The sequence below is a fragment of the Sinohyriopsis cumingii genome, chromosome 5 (assembly GCF_028554795.1).
Source record: "Sinohyriopsis cumingii isolate HCF-2022 chromosome 5, ASM2855479v2, whole genome shotgun sequence".
Taxonomy (NCBI): domain Eukaryota; kingdom Metazoa; phylum Mollusca; class Bivalvia; order Unionida; family Unionidae; genus Sinohyriopsis; species Sinohyriopsis cumingii.
Window position 1 is genome coordinate 69,100,332 of NC_142965.1, and position 16,809 is coordinate 69,117,140.

Below are 16,809 nucleotides of genomic sequence, written 5' to 3' on the forward strand. Positions count from 1 at the left end.
TCCTTCAAAAAAACATAAGTCAGAATCAAAAAGTATCATATGTGTCACAGAATAAGAGACAAGCAATATTCAGTCCCATTGGGTTGATAATTGTCCATGACTTAAATTCATCCTCTCCGAAGGAAATTAGGAATGATGTTTACAGTTCTTGCAAACAATATTTCAAACTGGCACAGGTCAGTGATTTGTCAATGGAACTGAAAAAATTGAGAATTTAATAGTGCAAGTCTTGAGACAAGTTTTGGACCTCATTAAGGCTGTACACTAACAGGACATTTACATGATTACAAATGATTACAACCCAAAAATCACTAATTCTTTTCTTAATAATTGTAAGAATAATAAAAACTTCCATAAAAAAAAAAAACATGAATGTTGACTGTTACAATAAGGAATGGGTGGTCAGTAAAATTGTCAGTAAAGATTGTCATCGAGTAAAATTGTTTGTTTTTCAGTTACCAAGTGTGTGATATCTGCCCAGAGCAAAAGAGATAAAAAGCAAATAATAAACAATCATAATCAATCCCCTGTTTCCAAAAAAAACATATAATTATAGTCATCAGTTACTTATGGACTCTAATAAAAATAAACAATCAGTATATAAAAATATAAATAAATTCATAGACTCAGCAGGACTTAGGAACAAAATATAATTACTATACCCACAAAACCAAAAGACCCAGTTGTTGTTGTAGGGTTTAACACAATTTTTCAGCACACGATAGGCTATACATGGCGGCCAGTATTAATGGTGGAGGAAGAACATGGAAAAACACGGAAAGAACCACCGACCCACGAGAAGCTACTGGCAAGCTTTCTCACATACCCACATTGGCCGAATTGGAGACTCGAACCCATGCAGACAGAGGTGAGATGGCAATGATCCATAACGGAGAGTGCATTAGACCACTCTGCCACTCAGGGCCCCAAAATACCCAGTAACTAACTAAATAAATTTAGAAGCCCCCACATAAAAACCCATAACATATTCAGTTTTATAGAAAAAATATTAATAAATCACTTATGAAGCACCTATCAAAAACTAAGGAAACTGCAAAATCGGATGTCCTAGATGTCCTTAACGAACCAAGTAATCAGCTAGGACTTCGGTCCTAGATGTCCTTAACAAACCATATAATCGGCTAGGACTCCGGTCTCTTGCTAAATAAACTATAAATGACATTCAATCTCACCCTAAACACTTCGACTAGTAATACGATAATAACCTTGAAAATCTTTCTTCATGCATGATTTCTACTAACAGCCTCTATAAACAGCATGGAACACACACACACCTTTTTTAGAACAGTTTGACCACAAAAAAACAACCCCCAGGCAAATGCAAAAAGATTGAGGCTAAACTATCAGGGTTATTTGAACCCATAAAAGCCATGGGGAGGAAGCACCATTCCCTTCCCCAGGAACAACTAGCAGGCTGTGGTGCAGTCAGAAAAAATTGGCACATGCACAATTGTGCGCATGCCACTATTATTAAACTCAACAACAACAACCAAACAATCCATAATTGTAATCGAGTAACTCTGCTTTGATTCACTGACTTAACTCAAAACACCTGGAGATCATTACACAATGTAATTCTCGTCAGTGACTCTTAAAGGTTATTAAAATATGTATGCAAACTTTAATACTTTCATTTTAAAGAATTTGAAATTGTATAGGCAGACATTAGATAATCGGTTAAATGACTGACTTTTGGAGGGCCTGAGTAGGTAGACATGAGTCAATAGATCAAATGATAGACTTTCAGGAGACATTAATCAAATAGATCCAATGATAGTTTTTTTTATAGATATTTCCAAATTCTAGGATCCTTGGGTCCACAGTTTTAAAGTTGCAAGCATGGACTCTTCATAGGGTGTAAGTTTACTTGCAGTCATTGTGGTCATATATCTTTTGACTGATCAGAGTAGTTTTATACGTCATTTCAAATAACAGTGTTAAGGAATAATTTTGTTTGTGTGGTCTTGAAGAGAGAAGAGTTAAAGTGAAAAATTAAAATGTAAAATGTAAACTGGGGTTCTGAAGTTGATTAAGAATTGATGACATGTTCAGAATTGTCATATCGGCTCTTAAAAAAATGAGAACCAGGACTCGAAAGTACCAGATAACCAGGAACATTATTTTTTTATAGCCCCAGAACTTGTCATTAAGGTTCTTACCAGAGTTGCCATGAGCTGCAGAACAAAAAGCAAATGATAGTATAACAATAATGTGTTGATATGACCAGGCAAAAAACATTATGTGTGTTTCCTATTGCACTGGTATTAAAATTAGGTTGTAGGTATTATTTTCCATATATATAATTTACAATGTGCTTCAAGTACTGGACAAAACTGGCTCAGTTAAATGTGCAAATCAATTTCAGAATTTGTTTATCCTTGGTGGAAAAAGTACTAGGATTTGCCAATGAAAAACAAGGATGGTTGGCCCACTGGAAACATTTTGTTTTGCCTCAGAATGCTTACTTATCTATAGAGATATTCACATATTCCCATTTTCATTGTTCACTTCAATAAATGTATTTATTTTATCAAATTGCAGGACAAGCAGTGGCACCGTCATATCTAATTCTCAAAGAAGATGTGCTAGCTCTGAAGCCAAGGTCTGAATAACATACAGAGTTACATATTTTTTACCATTTGAATTTTATGTTTTTTTTTTTCTCTTCTCATTTTAAACTGTTTTTGTCTTTTTTGTATGATGTACCATATATGTGTATGCATCAGGTCCATGTGCAAACAGATCCTTATCTGCCAATGCATTATATATTGGCTTGCCAATGTCTGTTTTGTTCGCTTTAACGATTACTCCTACGGAACTGCACAGACTGAGGTCTAGATGCACATCATGAAACAGCAGATTTGAGTCTGTGAGGCTTACAGTTGGCTCTGAATAATACACAAGTATATACAGTACTTTTACTGTGCCCCCACTTCATGGGAAACATCAAGATGTCTTGTGTTATAAGTGAAGGAGCCTTAAAATGAGGGATATCCCAACATGGCTGTGTACAAATAATGCATAGAAGTACAGTATTTTACTGCATTAAAACTGGATTTAATTAGCCAAGAAGTGCAAGTTAAATTACATTGCAATGATGATTAGAATTCAGATAATTTAGTGGGATTCATGCTGACATTTGCCTTATTAGTGGAGTAGTTGTATGGTGAGGGATCACTACTTCATACATTACAGATTTATTATCTTTTTACAAAATGCATGTGCCCAAGGAAAAGATTGTATTATAGGGAAGTAATGATTAAAAATTTTAAGATCAAAAGCAGAAAAGTAAAAAGTATTGCTTATTTTACTTAAGACTCAACACAACACCAATGCAAAAACCATCACAATCAGTAAATCTCTCATCCTCATTTGACTACCTGGGTTATTAGGTACATTGTTAGTAGGGAATATACATATTTTAAAAGTTAAATGAAAGTGATGAGAACTCCTTAATAAAACAAAATTCTACTAGTCTGGAAGATGACCATATCCACAATCTGTTCTCTGAGAAAATACTTTTTTTTTTAATTACATAAACATGTAGAATTAATGGAATCTTCATATATACAGAATTATTCACATTTACTTTTTCTTTATTTCTTTTCAGGAATCAAGTTCATTTTGTATGAATATATTTAGAGGTCAGATCAAAGTAGACCAAGTTTTTCCATTTCCAGAAGGTAATTATGTGGGATTTCAAAGTCATTTTTTTATTTCAGCATAATGTATATTGAACAGCTATCATCTGCATGTCACTGGCCAATGTTTGCTGATTAAAAATACCAATGTTCTTACCTTGCTACTAAATTTATATTTCACAAGCTAATGAAAAACAATTCATATTCTTTACTGTACATATTTCATATTTTGTAGGTGGAAGAATAATAAAGTATGTAAACATAAATATTCATTTAATTCACAGTTGCCTAAGGAGATTGCAGTTTTTTAAGCCATTTCTAATTCATAATGTTTTACTATGTTTTCATTTTTTTATTTATTTATGATAACCAAAATGTTTGTATATATAGGGTTTAACAGCATATATGCAGCCTACAGGACGTATTGTGCGAAATGTATGTGCAAAATATTTGTCTAAAATCAATATTTTGACCAATGTATGTGTGTGTTTTGGATTTTTAACATCGCGCTATAAAAAAAGTCATATTACTATGATGTCTAAAGTGTGGCAGTTTATAGTGATGTCTAGCACTTGTGTGTCATGCTGAAGACATGTAGCATGCTGTCCCACCCAGTCATATTATCCTGACAGCATGCTGACCAGTTGTAACACTAATCTCTTAATGCTGAGCACCAAGTGATGCAGCAGCTTGACGTACCATTTTCATAAGTCTTCGGTATGACTCAACCAGGATTCGAATCCGTGCCCTCCCCCATCCTAGGCAGATGCTCTAGCCACTAGATCACCAGAGCAGTTATATTTTGACCAATTGCAAAACACTCCTACTCTGACATTTATAGTTATGAATGTAACACTTGTTTTTGTATTTCACTTTTGAGCTGTAAAATCTAATTACCTTGAACTCCTTTTTCAAAGTTAGCACAGCATGGCAAGTCAATTTCTATGACTTGCGTCAAACCTTCTTGAGTGTAAGTTATAATTGTTCCCTAATCTGGCGGCTTCATACTTCCACCAACAAAGGTATGAAGTGCCTGTAAGGAATGATCCATTATGTACTTTTGTGCATCCTGTCAGGCATCAAACAATATTTCCACTTGAAATTGTCAGGATATGTGTAACATTAAATAGCACTGTGGCTTTCTTTCAAGTAAATGTAATGGCACAGTATTAATTTTATATATTTTAAAGGTCCTTTTGAATGTTTATGGCAGTAGATAGTCTTGCTGGAAATAAATTTAATTTCTTATGGATAATTTGCCAGAAAGACTTGAACATCTCTTGTAGACTTACCATTCTCAGTGCTAGGAAAAGATGGTAACTAGACAGGAAATGACATGTCATCCAATCCTTTTTTGTTGGATATTGTCATCCAAATTATGGGTGAAATTACCTCTCTATAGAAAAGATGGGTTGAACAATTGGGATGTTGGGTTTCTTACTTGGGCTTTTATGTATAATTTACTCTTACTTTAATGGACAAACAAGAGCTATATGTGTCAGTTTTGTAAAGAACTTATAAAATTATACTCAGTGGCAACCACTGGCTCTACTCATATGGAAATTTAGTCACATCAGGTATGCCTAATATGCTTTTGGTAGGGGACTGAACTTTTGCTGGTGGGACTCCTGTTTTTCCCAGAATGGGAGTCATGGAATCCTAGTTTTAAAATCATAGTGAGACCTCTGGGATTGATAAATTATTTTTTATAATTTCAGTGATGACTCCCGAGCAGAAACAAACACTTCAAATGCTGCTTGATCCAACAGCAAAATTCTTTGAGGTGTGTAAACTTTAGAGACTTACAGACATTAATTTTAAAATTATTTTTTCATTAAAATCAGTCTTGTGGTTCAGTTTACCATATTAAAGTTGATTGGTGATGACCAATTTAAATTTTATTTGGACTGTGATACATTCAGAATAAATTCAAATTAAGATGTTGATATTCTATTGTTGTAATTTTTCCTTGAAATTAACGTGAGGTTAAAGTCTTGAAATTTAGTTTTGAAGTACTATTCATAACTTTTGTACAAACTATGGGTAACTTTGTCACCAATCAGTTGGTTCTGTGTTAATGATGGATTCATTCAAAGGAATTTATTGGATTGTAGTGTTTACACTGTAATACATTGCCTGCTTCAACAAAAATATTGAATATATCTTAGACTCAAAGTATGCAGGATCTATGAAATTTCATTTTCTACTTTCATGTTCAATAAAACATTGATGAGTCAAACATGAATTACTTAAAAGCCTGTTATCTCTACAGTGACCTGATTTGTCCTGGCTTAAAACATGCTCATGCCTGCATCCTCAAGCAGTTGAAAAATATTGAAAAACTGAAGTGCGACTGTTTGCCTCACTGTACCAAGAGTTTTTGAAGCTGTACAGTTCTTCAGTTCAGTGTCTATTAAAACAAATACACAGACAATACAGCGATATAAAATGTTCATTTTTTCATACAGGAGCAGAATGATGCCCTGAAGAATGATAGCCTTGAAAAAGTAGATGAGCCTACCATGCAAGGGTTGAAAGAGTTGGGAGCCTTTGGCCTTCAGGTTTCCATAGACCATGGTATGTTTATGTAAAGTCCACAAGGTTTGGGGTACTGCTGAAAAAGCATACACATGGGTCAAAAGTTGTTAGTTCAGGAAGCCTCACAGTGTAGTCAACACTGACATACTCCTTTACATCTTTCATCCACTTGGGTTGATGTCTTTGGGAGTTTTTGGTTTATAAGTTCTGAATAGCTTAATTCAGAATGAGATAATTTCAAACTTTATCAACTTAGTGAAACACAGTTGATGTCAGCCACAGTTTGTAGATATTTAGTTGAAAACCTTTCATGTACATTATGATATAGGCCTTTCGCAGATCTTGGAGGCAAGTCAGTAAACTTGCAGTGTCTTAATAACTGTTTAAAACTACATTTACATATACAATACTTGACTTGCTTGAATTTACATGAGTTTTCATAATTTATAAGCCTCTCTTACACATGGTACATCTGTGTGTTTTAAATTTTCTAAACTCTAATAGGATCAGGTACACAAATAAAGATTGGAGCTAACAAAATATGAGTGACTTCCATGAGCCTGGCCTTGAGCATTATATGTCAAGTGGGGACATTGCGGAGTCAGCTGACTGGCATGCCTAGTCTGCCTTCTCTAGTTTTCATTTGCATGACATGACCTTGCTAAGGGGAGAAGTGAATCTCATTGGGTTATTGGTAGCTGCAAAGACAGTGGCTACATCCCATAAACCAAAGCACAACATTTAATCCAGACATGAATTTGCTACTTTTGCTGGATTGGCCTGGGAAGCATTTGATGGTGAGAGACAGTAATCAAGTACATGATCCCACAGGTGTATAAACAAATTGCCTCATATGCTAAACTATAACTAGGAGAATTTCATCCTTTTAGTAGAACAATCATGCTCCTTCTGGGTGACACAGGTAGAGTTAGGGTGCTTATCATTTCCTCTTCCTCCTACTTATTCTCCTAATCTAATGCGATCTGGTAATGTATTTGATGGAGAAAGCAAATTTTTTTGTCAGTTATGTTTCTCTTTTAATACTTACCTGATCACATTACCAATAATCCCTCCCGTCCTTCCCTGCAAAATGCTGAAGTAAAAGCTTCCATTTGTTTGTATAATAGATAGATAGAAAAACGCTTGTCCTTGGGGCTTGTTTGAAGGTACCAAAGAAAGCTTATGTAATTTGATCAGGTAAGTATTATTGGAGAAACATGATTTATTAAAAGAATTTCTTTTCCCTTGGTAACCTCCATTTGGTCGTAGTTGGATCAAGCCTATAATTGAAGTACAAGTAATTGTATTCTGCAAATCGATTCCTGAACCAGTCTCAGCAGTTTGATTATTTTACAGATTAAAGCAATAATCGCTATATTTGGAGTTTTGTGTACAGCATGCATATGATTTGGATCTTTTTTGATGCAAGTTTGCTAGCTGAACCATATTCAAACAAAACATAGCTCCAAGCTATTGGGGGCAGTGGTGGAATGTCCATTCCCCCATTTCACTATAATTTTACAGGAAAATACTATTGAACCAGAGTATTTTCCTGAAGGTGTCATGATGATGAGGCTGTCAACAGCCATAGGATGCAGCTTCTAAGATAAATCTGTATTGCCTATTTCCCTGCCTTTCATAGCATTGGATTCAGTGGGCATAAATTGATATTATTCATATTTATTACTTCTTTTCATGTACCTAATGATACATAATTGTCTAGTAATTGTGTCATTATTTACCACCTAATGAATATCTCTAAAATATAAGGATTGTATGATATATGTACAACACAATAATTTACAGATGTTGTCATCATGTTGTTACACAATGGTTGGCCCACACCATATTAGTATTATCATCATAGTCACTCCAGCACTTCTCACTTTTCCTAAATACACTGAGAAAGTGAAGTTGAATGATGTAAGGTTAGCTCTATGCAAATTTTTTCTCTTCTGATAGGAACAAATTTTGTAGGAATTCATCAGAAAGAAATTAGAAAAGTTTTCTGTTTTTACTAAGATTAATGCTCTGCATGAGAATTTTTTTTTTTTTTTCTAGGTGGACTCGGGCTGAGCAACACCCAGTATGCCAGGCTAGTGGAAATTGTTGGTGCTCATGACCTTGGTGTTGGGATCACGTTGGGTGCTCACCAGGTCAGTTAGATGGGTTGTAATTTAATTCTTTTCTGTTCTCAGTTTGAATTTTGATGACAGTCATTGTAGTTACTTACTTGTACTAATATATTCTGTTCACTCTTTCCTTTTGATGCTTTAATGATTTTTTTAAAGTTAGGTGAATCCTCTACACTGTTACAAAATCTTTCAAGCAGGGTTTCATCCCTGTTTATGGATTGAACTGCTCAGAATCAGAGTTTATGATAAATTGCAAGTGGGGTAAGAGTTTATGATAAATTGCAAGTGGGGTAAGAGTTTATAATAAATTGCATTTGGGGTAACTGAGTACATTATCCTTCAGAAGTACTGGTAATACAGTGGGTGAAAACAATTATGAAATTATTGAATCATCTCCATGGGGGCAAATATTTGTTTAATATTTTAATAATTTAAAATAGGATTTCCTTTCATAGCTTCTGTTAAAAAAGAGTAGATAAGTGTACCATGGTTAAGCAGGCTAGTGTAAGCTGTTCCATGTGTCCTTAAGAGAACTTAATTGATAAATTGCAATGAAAGATTTATTGTCTGCAATGACAGATTCATTGTCAGTAATATGTGATAAAAATTTTTTAAAAAAATCCAAAAATTCTGTGCAACTAGTTTTGCATTTAATCTATGCTTCTTCAGGCACGAAATGTTTTGAAAGTAATGGATCACGTCTTTTATTTTAAAACAACAAGAGAATGAATAATCATCGCTTTCATATAAAAATTATAGAGATCCTCAGTTTTCCTCTAATATTTTAACACCAGTAATAACTCTCTACTCGATTTTTCTTTCATGCCAATAGATATTGTACATGGTGACATTAATAGACTCATAAAAGAAACTTATTGGATTCATAAGTTAGATACTTTGTATCCTAATGCACTTAATGCCAATGCACTATATAAAATTGTATAATTTAAACTGATATATTGTATATCCTGTATAACAGTATAATTATATGTATGACTGTTTGTCTCTATTTTATTTTATTATTTTATTGTCAGTAATAGGAATTTATGTTATCAAATTCTTGTAGTGTGGAAATCGATTCCTTTATTTTTGTTCGTCTTCTAGTCCATTGGATTTAAGGGTATCCTGCTGTTTGGGACACCTGAGCAGAAAGCCAAGTATCTGCCACGTTTGGCGGCTGGAGAGGACATGGCAGCCTACTGTTTGACAGAACCTGCTAGTGGATCTGATGCTAGTGTAAGTCCTTTCACAAACAATGCCATTAAGTTTAAACATTCAAAGCTATATGTGGTTTGCTCTCATTTGGTTTTCTCCAGGTCTATGGAAGTTTTCCACTGCATCCTGAATCATGGTTATTCAGTTTTGTCAGATTGATTGGGGCATCAGTGTCAGTGGGACGGAGTTTTTCTTGGCACTTTTTAATGACAGCTGGTTTCTGATCTTGTTAGTACAAAATATTGAGTTATTTAAAAAGTGTACAGGAGTCAGTATTTTCAAGACACAACTGTCTGTCAGAGTTTGAGTTTTATTTGATTTAAAAATATATATTTTCTGTATTCGTCATTTTAGAGAACTTTCGTATGGTTTGGTGTAAGGTAGCACCGAACAGGCCTGTGTGACTAGCCTTGGGTTCAGTTTTCTGTTCTTGAGACATTCCTACGTTATCTGTTTCCCCCTCATTCTTTACAACCATGTCAAGAGCATGTTGTCTGGACTTCTTTTGCTGCTGAATTAATAGGAAAACACATGCAGTTTGAAAATTAAAAAAATCATTCCTCAGTATATGTTTCAAAGTGCATCCAATCCATAGCACAGTAACAGTTTAATCTGTATAAAATGGACCCTGAAGGGACCACAGCTTTTCCCCCTACATTTAAATGTGTTCTTATATACAGGCTGAATATTAAATGATTGAAGAACGTGCATTTTAATTCTCTGTCAATTTCAGTCAATCCGCACAAGAGCAGTCCTGTCTCAAGATGGAACACACTACATTCTTAATGGCAGCAAAATCTGGATCAGTAATGGAGGGTTAGCTGAAATTTTCACTGTTTTTGCTCAGGTAAGGAATGTTTCAATATCTTCAAGATATATTCAGGATTACATAATTACATTTTTGCAACCAAAATAATTATGATTTAGGTACATAAGGTCATGTACATTTTCTATATGCCAGGACCCAGACTAGTGGGCAAAAAGCAACTATAATTGCTCTTTGGCTGAAGAAACAATTAGAAATGCTTTTTGGCTCAGTAGTCCCCTTTTCTTTCCCTAAGAGCGATTGTCACTGCTCATTGATTTGGAGATGACTTCCAGAGAAAAGAATTACTTTTATTTGTACCCTTGTACTGCATACCAGTATTTTCATTGATCACAAAATCCAGGTTTGTGCTGTACTTTAAGTTTTAATGCATGAGTGAACATTCCTTAGGGTCATAGTATGCAACACATTTGAGATCAGTCACATGGTAAGATAGGATTAAATTGAGAAGATTACCACAGACCCTATTTATTGTTTTATTCCTCAAAGGGAGCACTGAGTGGTTTAAAGTGATCACCATTAGGGATCACTGCCATCTCACCTCTGTCTGCATGGGTTTGAGGCACAGGCTCGGCCAATGTGGGTACCTGAAAAATTTTGACAGTAGCTTCTTGTGGGTTGGTTGTTCTTTCCGGGGTTTTCCTGAGTTTTTCCGCCACCAGTTATACTGGCCGCTGTGTATAGCCTATCTTGTGCTGAAAATGGCGTTAAACCCTATAACAACAACAACAATATTCATCAAAGACAAAGTGTTGAAATATCTGTCGAAATGCTAAGATATGGCAATTTTATTTTCTAATTAGAATGAACAATATATAAACAGGTTCCAGCATTATGTATAACATAAACTATCCAGTGACAAGCTATCAAATAAACAAATAAACAATACTTTTGTCAAGGAGGTGTGAATTATTTTAACTGCGTCATAGTATCCGTTTGAATATTGCTTTGAGTACAGTTCACAAATACAAGGGAGATAACTTGTTCATGATACATTGTAAAATAAATGTGCAGTACTGTTATCTATAGTTTTAAAAAATTGGTTAATAATTCTGCTGTTTATGCAACATAATTTTTTCTCTTAACCACTTTTAGGGTCGTATTCATTGTCATCTTTAATCAATAAATATACATTTGCATATATTAATTTTTAACTTATATTTTTGTTCTCAACACATCTGCATCTAACTCTCTCTGTACATGCCAACCATTACGCTTTTGGCGTAATCATTACGCTTTTTTCACTAAATTACACTTTACTCGTAAAAATATATGGATTGTGCTTTTTCAGTATATGCACCTTCCAAAAAGAATCAGTTGTTTGTTTTCTCGTTTTTATTAACATCCCATTAATCCCACAGACCGTATTTTAGAAAAGACGGCTTCTACGTAACTACAGTATATGAGTACGTTTGTCAGTGCACTTTCCTAACAGTATTATGTTCTATTTATAGCAACTATCCTATTACCCAGAAACATGCTGGTTCTACATTCAAACTTTCGAACTCGTATTCTATTTATAGCAGCTGTATGGCTTAGTGAGGAGAGAACAGACTGGTTTTCTAATTTTTAATCTTTACTCGCAGATTCTATTTTTCTAATTTATATTTAGTACAGAACCAGTCTATATGTATTTGGTACTAAAAAGTATAATTTAGTTTAGTTGATGCATGTATGAGAACAAAATTATCTATTTTCAAATAATTTCACAGATTGATTCGAAAAAGACCCAAAAATAAACGAAACATAAAATAACAATCTTCCAAAGATGAGGACATGAGGGCAGCATCACGTGACGTCTATTGCAGGATGCGTGGAAATAATTTTACTATTTGGCACTAAAAGTCTTCAGATGTATTCTAGTCGATGTTTGTGTTAGAGCACATTTATTTTTTCAAAGAATTTCACAGGTGGATCAGAAAAAGACAACAAAATAAAAATGAATCCTTCAAAGATGAATACATGAATGGCATAATACAGCATTCCATTCTTGGACACAGGGCCTTGTATCGTTGCTTAAAATTGACCTGTCATACATGTACTATATAGTACATGTATGACAGGTCAGTTTTAAGCAACAAAACGAGTCCCTGTATTGTAGGGCAGCATCATGCTCATTGCAGTCTGTGCAGAAATGATTTTAATATTGTTAATATTGGGCATAGTGGTAAATTTTATGTGGAGAAACACTAGAAAACAAAGAAACACATCGAATTAGCTTGTCTTACGAACTCCAATACTAACGTAACTTACTTATCTACAGCAGAGCTAAAGTCCGGACATGAATGTTATAAATGCAGAGATGTTATTTACCGAGTTCTTAATAGAAAGATAATGAAGATCTTGCTATTGGTGCAGAAGCAAGAGAATTCATATAACACAATTCTACTCAAGCCGTGACGGTGTTTTATAATAATGTTGGAGATTATTATGCTACAGCCTTTGATTACATGGTCCAGAAATGCTTCAGTTTCTGATGTAGATGAGAGACAGTCAAAAAAGCTTCAAAAGTGTTAGATTCTTTGTCAAGAGATGTCCCTTTCTATTACCATCCTTGTCTACCTTGGATCATCTGGAAGGAGAATTCATGAAGTATAAAGTTGGGATTCCACCTGACAATATACTTAGTGCAGATAGAGTTGATGTGCAGTGGCACCTTAGTTCCCAGCTAAAAGACACAATCAATGGAAGATGTAAATTTCCTCTTCTTTGTCAGGTTATGAAAGGAATATTGGTTCTTTACCATTATAATGCTGACTGTGAGAGATTGTTCAGTATTGTTAACAAAAATAAAAGTTTAGATCCAGGCTCAGTAACCCAGTACTTTGTGCTCTACTGGTGTGCAAAACATTCATGGTCTCAGCTGGTACAAAGAGTTTTAAAATGCAACAGGAAAATATATTGCTTTCGAAAGCTAAAAGTGATACATATGAAAACATGAAGCAGTAAAGGATGTTAAAAGACAAGAGGGGCAAATAACTCATTATTTATTGAATTTTTAGTATGTTGTATGTGGATTCCTCTTTTTCTGCTTGGATTCCTCTTTTTGTCCACTTGGATTACACTTTTTCCTCGTCAGGGGTTGGCATGTATGTCTCTCACTTCTCTCGTTTTATCTGAAGAAAGAAGTCACTTCTCACATTTTGATGACCCTAGTTTGAGCCTTGTATGCTAAATTTAGTTATTTGTAAATCCTGCACATCTAAGTCAGAAAATGGAAACTGATTGAACTAACATTTACAGCAACATAATTATTTGGTATGCCTTTGCCAATGAGCGAACTGCAAAATTTGTCAGTTGTAAAGATGCCAAATTAACTGAAATTGGCAGAATTTAATTATGTTTATATATTTTATGATTTATAGCATTCTTCTAACTTTATATTTTCAGACACCATATAAAGATGAAAAATCAGGTGAAACAATGGACAAGATCACAGCCTTTATTGTGGAAAGAAAATTTGGAGGGGTGTCAAAGTAAGTTGACATTTTTGTCAGTACACAAGGGCCTAGATACAGTTAGGAGAGGTGTCAAATTAAGTTGAAGTCTATGTCAGATACACAAAGGACTATACATTAGAACCTGTCTTCAGAGACCACCCCTTCTGTCAAAAAATATTGGTCTCTCAAGACAGTGTATCTCTCATAACAGGTTATAACATTATACAATCAATAAATCTGTGCATGGAGATTCTCCTCTCTCAAAACAGGTTGTTTTTCATACTAGTGGTCTCTCAAGACAGGTTTTACTGTATACAGTTAGGAGAGGTGTCAGAGTAAGTTGAGGTCTATGCCAGATACACAAGGGCTTACATACGGTTAGGAGAGGTGTCAAAGTAAGTTGTCTATGCCAGATGCTCAGATAGACAATATACTAACAGTAGTTGATGTGGCAATTTTATTTTTGATATATTTACAACAGGGATGGGGGCCCCGAGTGGCCGAGTGGTCTAAAGCGCTCTTCGTTACGGATCACTGCCATCTCACCTCTGTCTGCGGCGGTTCGAGTCTAAGATTCAGCCAATGTGGGTATGTGAGAAAGCTTGCCAGTAGCTTCTCATGGGTCGGTGGTTCTTTCTGGGGTTTTCTCTGGTTCTTCCTCCACCATTAATACTGGCCGCCATGTATAGCCTATCATGTGCTGCAAAATGGCGTTAAACCCCACAACAACAACTACAACAGGGATGAAATCTTTCTGGTTTTATAATGCAGACAGGTTGGGGGAGGTTGTTACAAATTTAATGGACTTTTCACCCCATGGTTTTTTAAAACTCTGAATATTTTTCTTAGCTATACTTCGAATGGGAAAGAAAGTAACAAAACAGCAAGTCACTATATACTGGAAGTTAACCTTGCACATGTGAATTTTTCATTATTTCTTTGTGCATTTTGTTGCACCATATCTTTTGAAATAGTTTCATGGCTTCTATGGAATTAAAATTCATTGAAAGAGGAAAATTTATGGACATATTTTAATTTGACCAGTCAGTAAAAAAAAAATCTTCAACTTGCGGATGTATGGAAAATTTCATTTTTTTTTGTTTTAGGAGTGGTGGTTCCATCCCATTTACAATCAATTTATAGCATATGTGCATTGAACTCTAAACGAATTGTAGAAATTAGGTGAGGACATTTGATATTGCTCACCCGTTTAGGAAGAATTCAATTTGATTATTAAACAGTACTTCCCAATCCCTAAGATTTAGATCCAGCAAATTTCTGCATATATCCAGTTCTGGGCATGATCAAGAACTTTAACATTGAACTAGCTGACAATATCAACAGAACCAATATCACATTTTACACTGAAAACAGAAAGGAAAATAATACTTTATAACAAAATAGATCAGAATGTTCAGTTTTTCAAACTTTTATTCCCTTTAGGGAAATTGAGACAAATGTACAGATCCATGTATAACACTTTCATTATTATAGTGAAAAATACATGTTATTGCTTGCATAAACAGGTTTGTGGGAAATGAGATGTAACAGAACTCTAGATAACAATGTAATAGATTGGATGTTTAAATCTTTGGAATGAAACTAAATTTGAATTGAGTTTATATTAGGGTCATTGTCTGTTGTGCATCATCCTTCATTTGTGCACACTTCTTGCTTAAAACTTCTCAAAAACTGCTTGACCAGTTCACGTATGATTTTAAAAGGAGTATCCTGCATCACGGCCTTTATGACATGTTCATTAGATTCCAATGTGCACCTCTGTCTGCATGGGTTCGATTCTTGGGCTTGACCAATGTGGGCATATGAGAAAGCTTTCCAGCAGTTTCTCGTGGGTAGGTGGTTCTTACTGGGGTTTTCCTAGTTCTTACTCCACCACTTATACTGGCTGTCATGTATAGCCTATCTTGTGCTGAAAAATGGTGTTAAACATTACAACATCATCCAATGTGGCCATTGTTACTAAACATAGAAGAAAGATAAAAAAATTCTAAACAACCTCTTGAAAACCATGCAGCATAATTTGACCAAATTGGACAGAAATCAGTCTGGAGCAAAGGTCATTCATGTTTGCTTGAATGATGCCCACCAATCATTAGATTTGGTCATTGTTGCTAAAAAAAAAGACCTTGAAATCGCTTCTGTGCTATAGCTCAATAGAATTTGGATCAAATTTGACAAAAAGCATCCCAACATATTTGGCAGGGGTACTGACTGTCATGTATAGCTGAAATGGCCATAAAACCCAAACAACTGAGAACTGAACAACAAATCTTTAAAAACTTCTTTAAAAACCCACCTTATTGAATTTGACTAAATTTGATAGACATCATCCTAGTTTGAAGGCCTTTCAAGTTGATATAGATAACACAGATTGTCACTGAATATGGCTGCTGTTGCTAAAATAAATAAACAAGTACACAGCTTCATATAAAAAAACTGCTCAGAAAGCATCTTGTCAGAGAGGCTTTTCAGTTTGGGGAAATTTATGCTTATGTGCCATCTTGTATGGATGAAGATAAAATAACTACAGAAACTTAGCAACAATTGTTTTCTTAGCATGTGCAATCAAAATTAGTATAAGAATTTTCAACAGGAAGCATCTTGGCCAAGAGCTCTTGCATTTGGCTGTTAGGCAGTTGTCAGCCAGGTGAATGATCTCAGGCACACTTTGGCCTCTTCTTCGAAATATAATGGGGTATTTTGTGAATACTGCAAAGCAGGTGTTACTACAGTTATTATATGAAATCTATTCTGAATATGGTTATCATTTTTGATTTCTTTGCGGTAATTATTTTTTTCTGAAATAATTTCTTTCCTCAACAAAAAGGTAAATAACTTTAGGATCCAAACCTGTTCTATTCATAACAATTTAGTTTTTTGAACATATGATGAAAATAAGTATAAAAAATTATCAGATACAAAGAATACTTACATGAAAATTGAAATAATTGCTGTTATGATGTATTTTGCAG

The 16,809-nt window shown here is 34.6% G+C and overlaps 1 protein-coding gene across 1 annotated transcript in view; it reads left to right on the top strand.

Annotated features, from left to right (window-relative positions):
- LOC149799381 (very long-chain specific acyl-CoA dehydrogenase, mitochondrial-like) overlaps positions 1 to 16,809 on the top strand; it is a 41,430-nt gene that overhangs the window by 2,180 nt on the left and 22,441 nt on the right. Inside the window, exons 2-9 of the mRNA XM_089958723.1 lie at positions 2,563 to 2,623; positions 3,632 to 3,704; positions 5,381 to 5,445; positions 6,131 to 6,239; positions 8,262 to 8,356; positions 9,440 to 9,571; positions 10,284 to 10,397; positions 13,767 to 13,852. Coding sequence (XP_089814849.1) covers positions 2,563 to 2,623; positions 3,632 to 3,704; positions 5,381 to 5,445; positions 6,131 to 6,239; positions 8,262 to 8,356; positions 9,440 to 9,571; positions 10,284 to 10,397; positions 13,767 to 13,852 — 735 coding nt within the window. The remainder of the gene's footprint in view (positions 1 to 2,562; positions 2,624 to 3,631; positions 3,705 to 5,380; positions 5,446 to 6,130; positions 6,240 to 8,261; positions 8,357 to 9,439; positions 9,572 to 10,283; positions 10,398 to 13,766; positions 13,853 to 16,809) is intronic.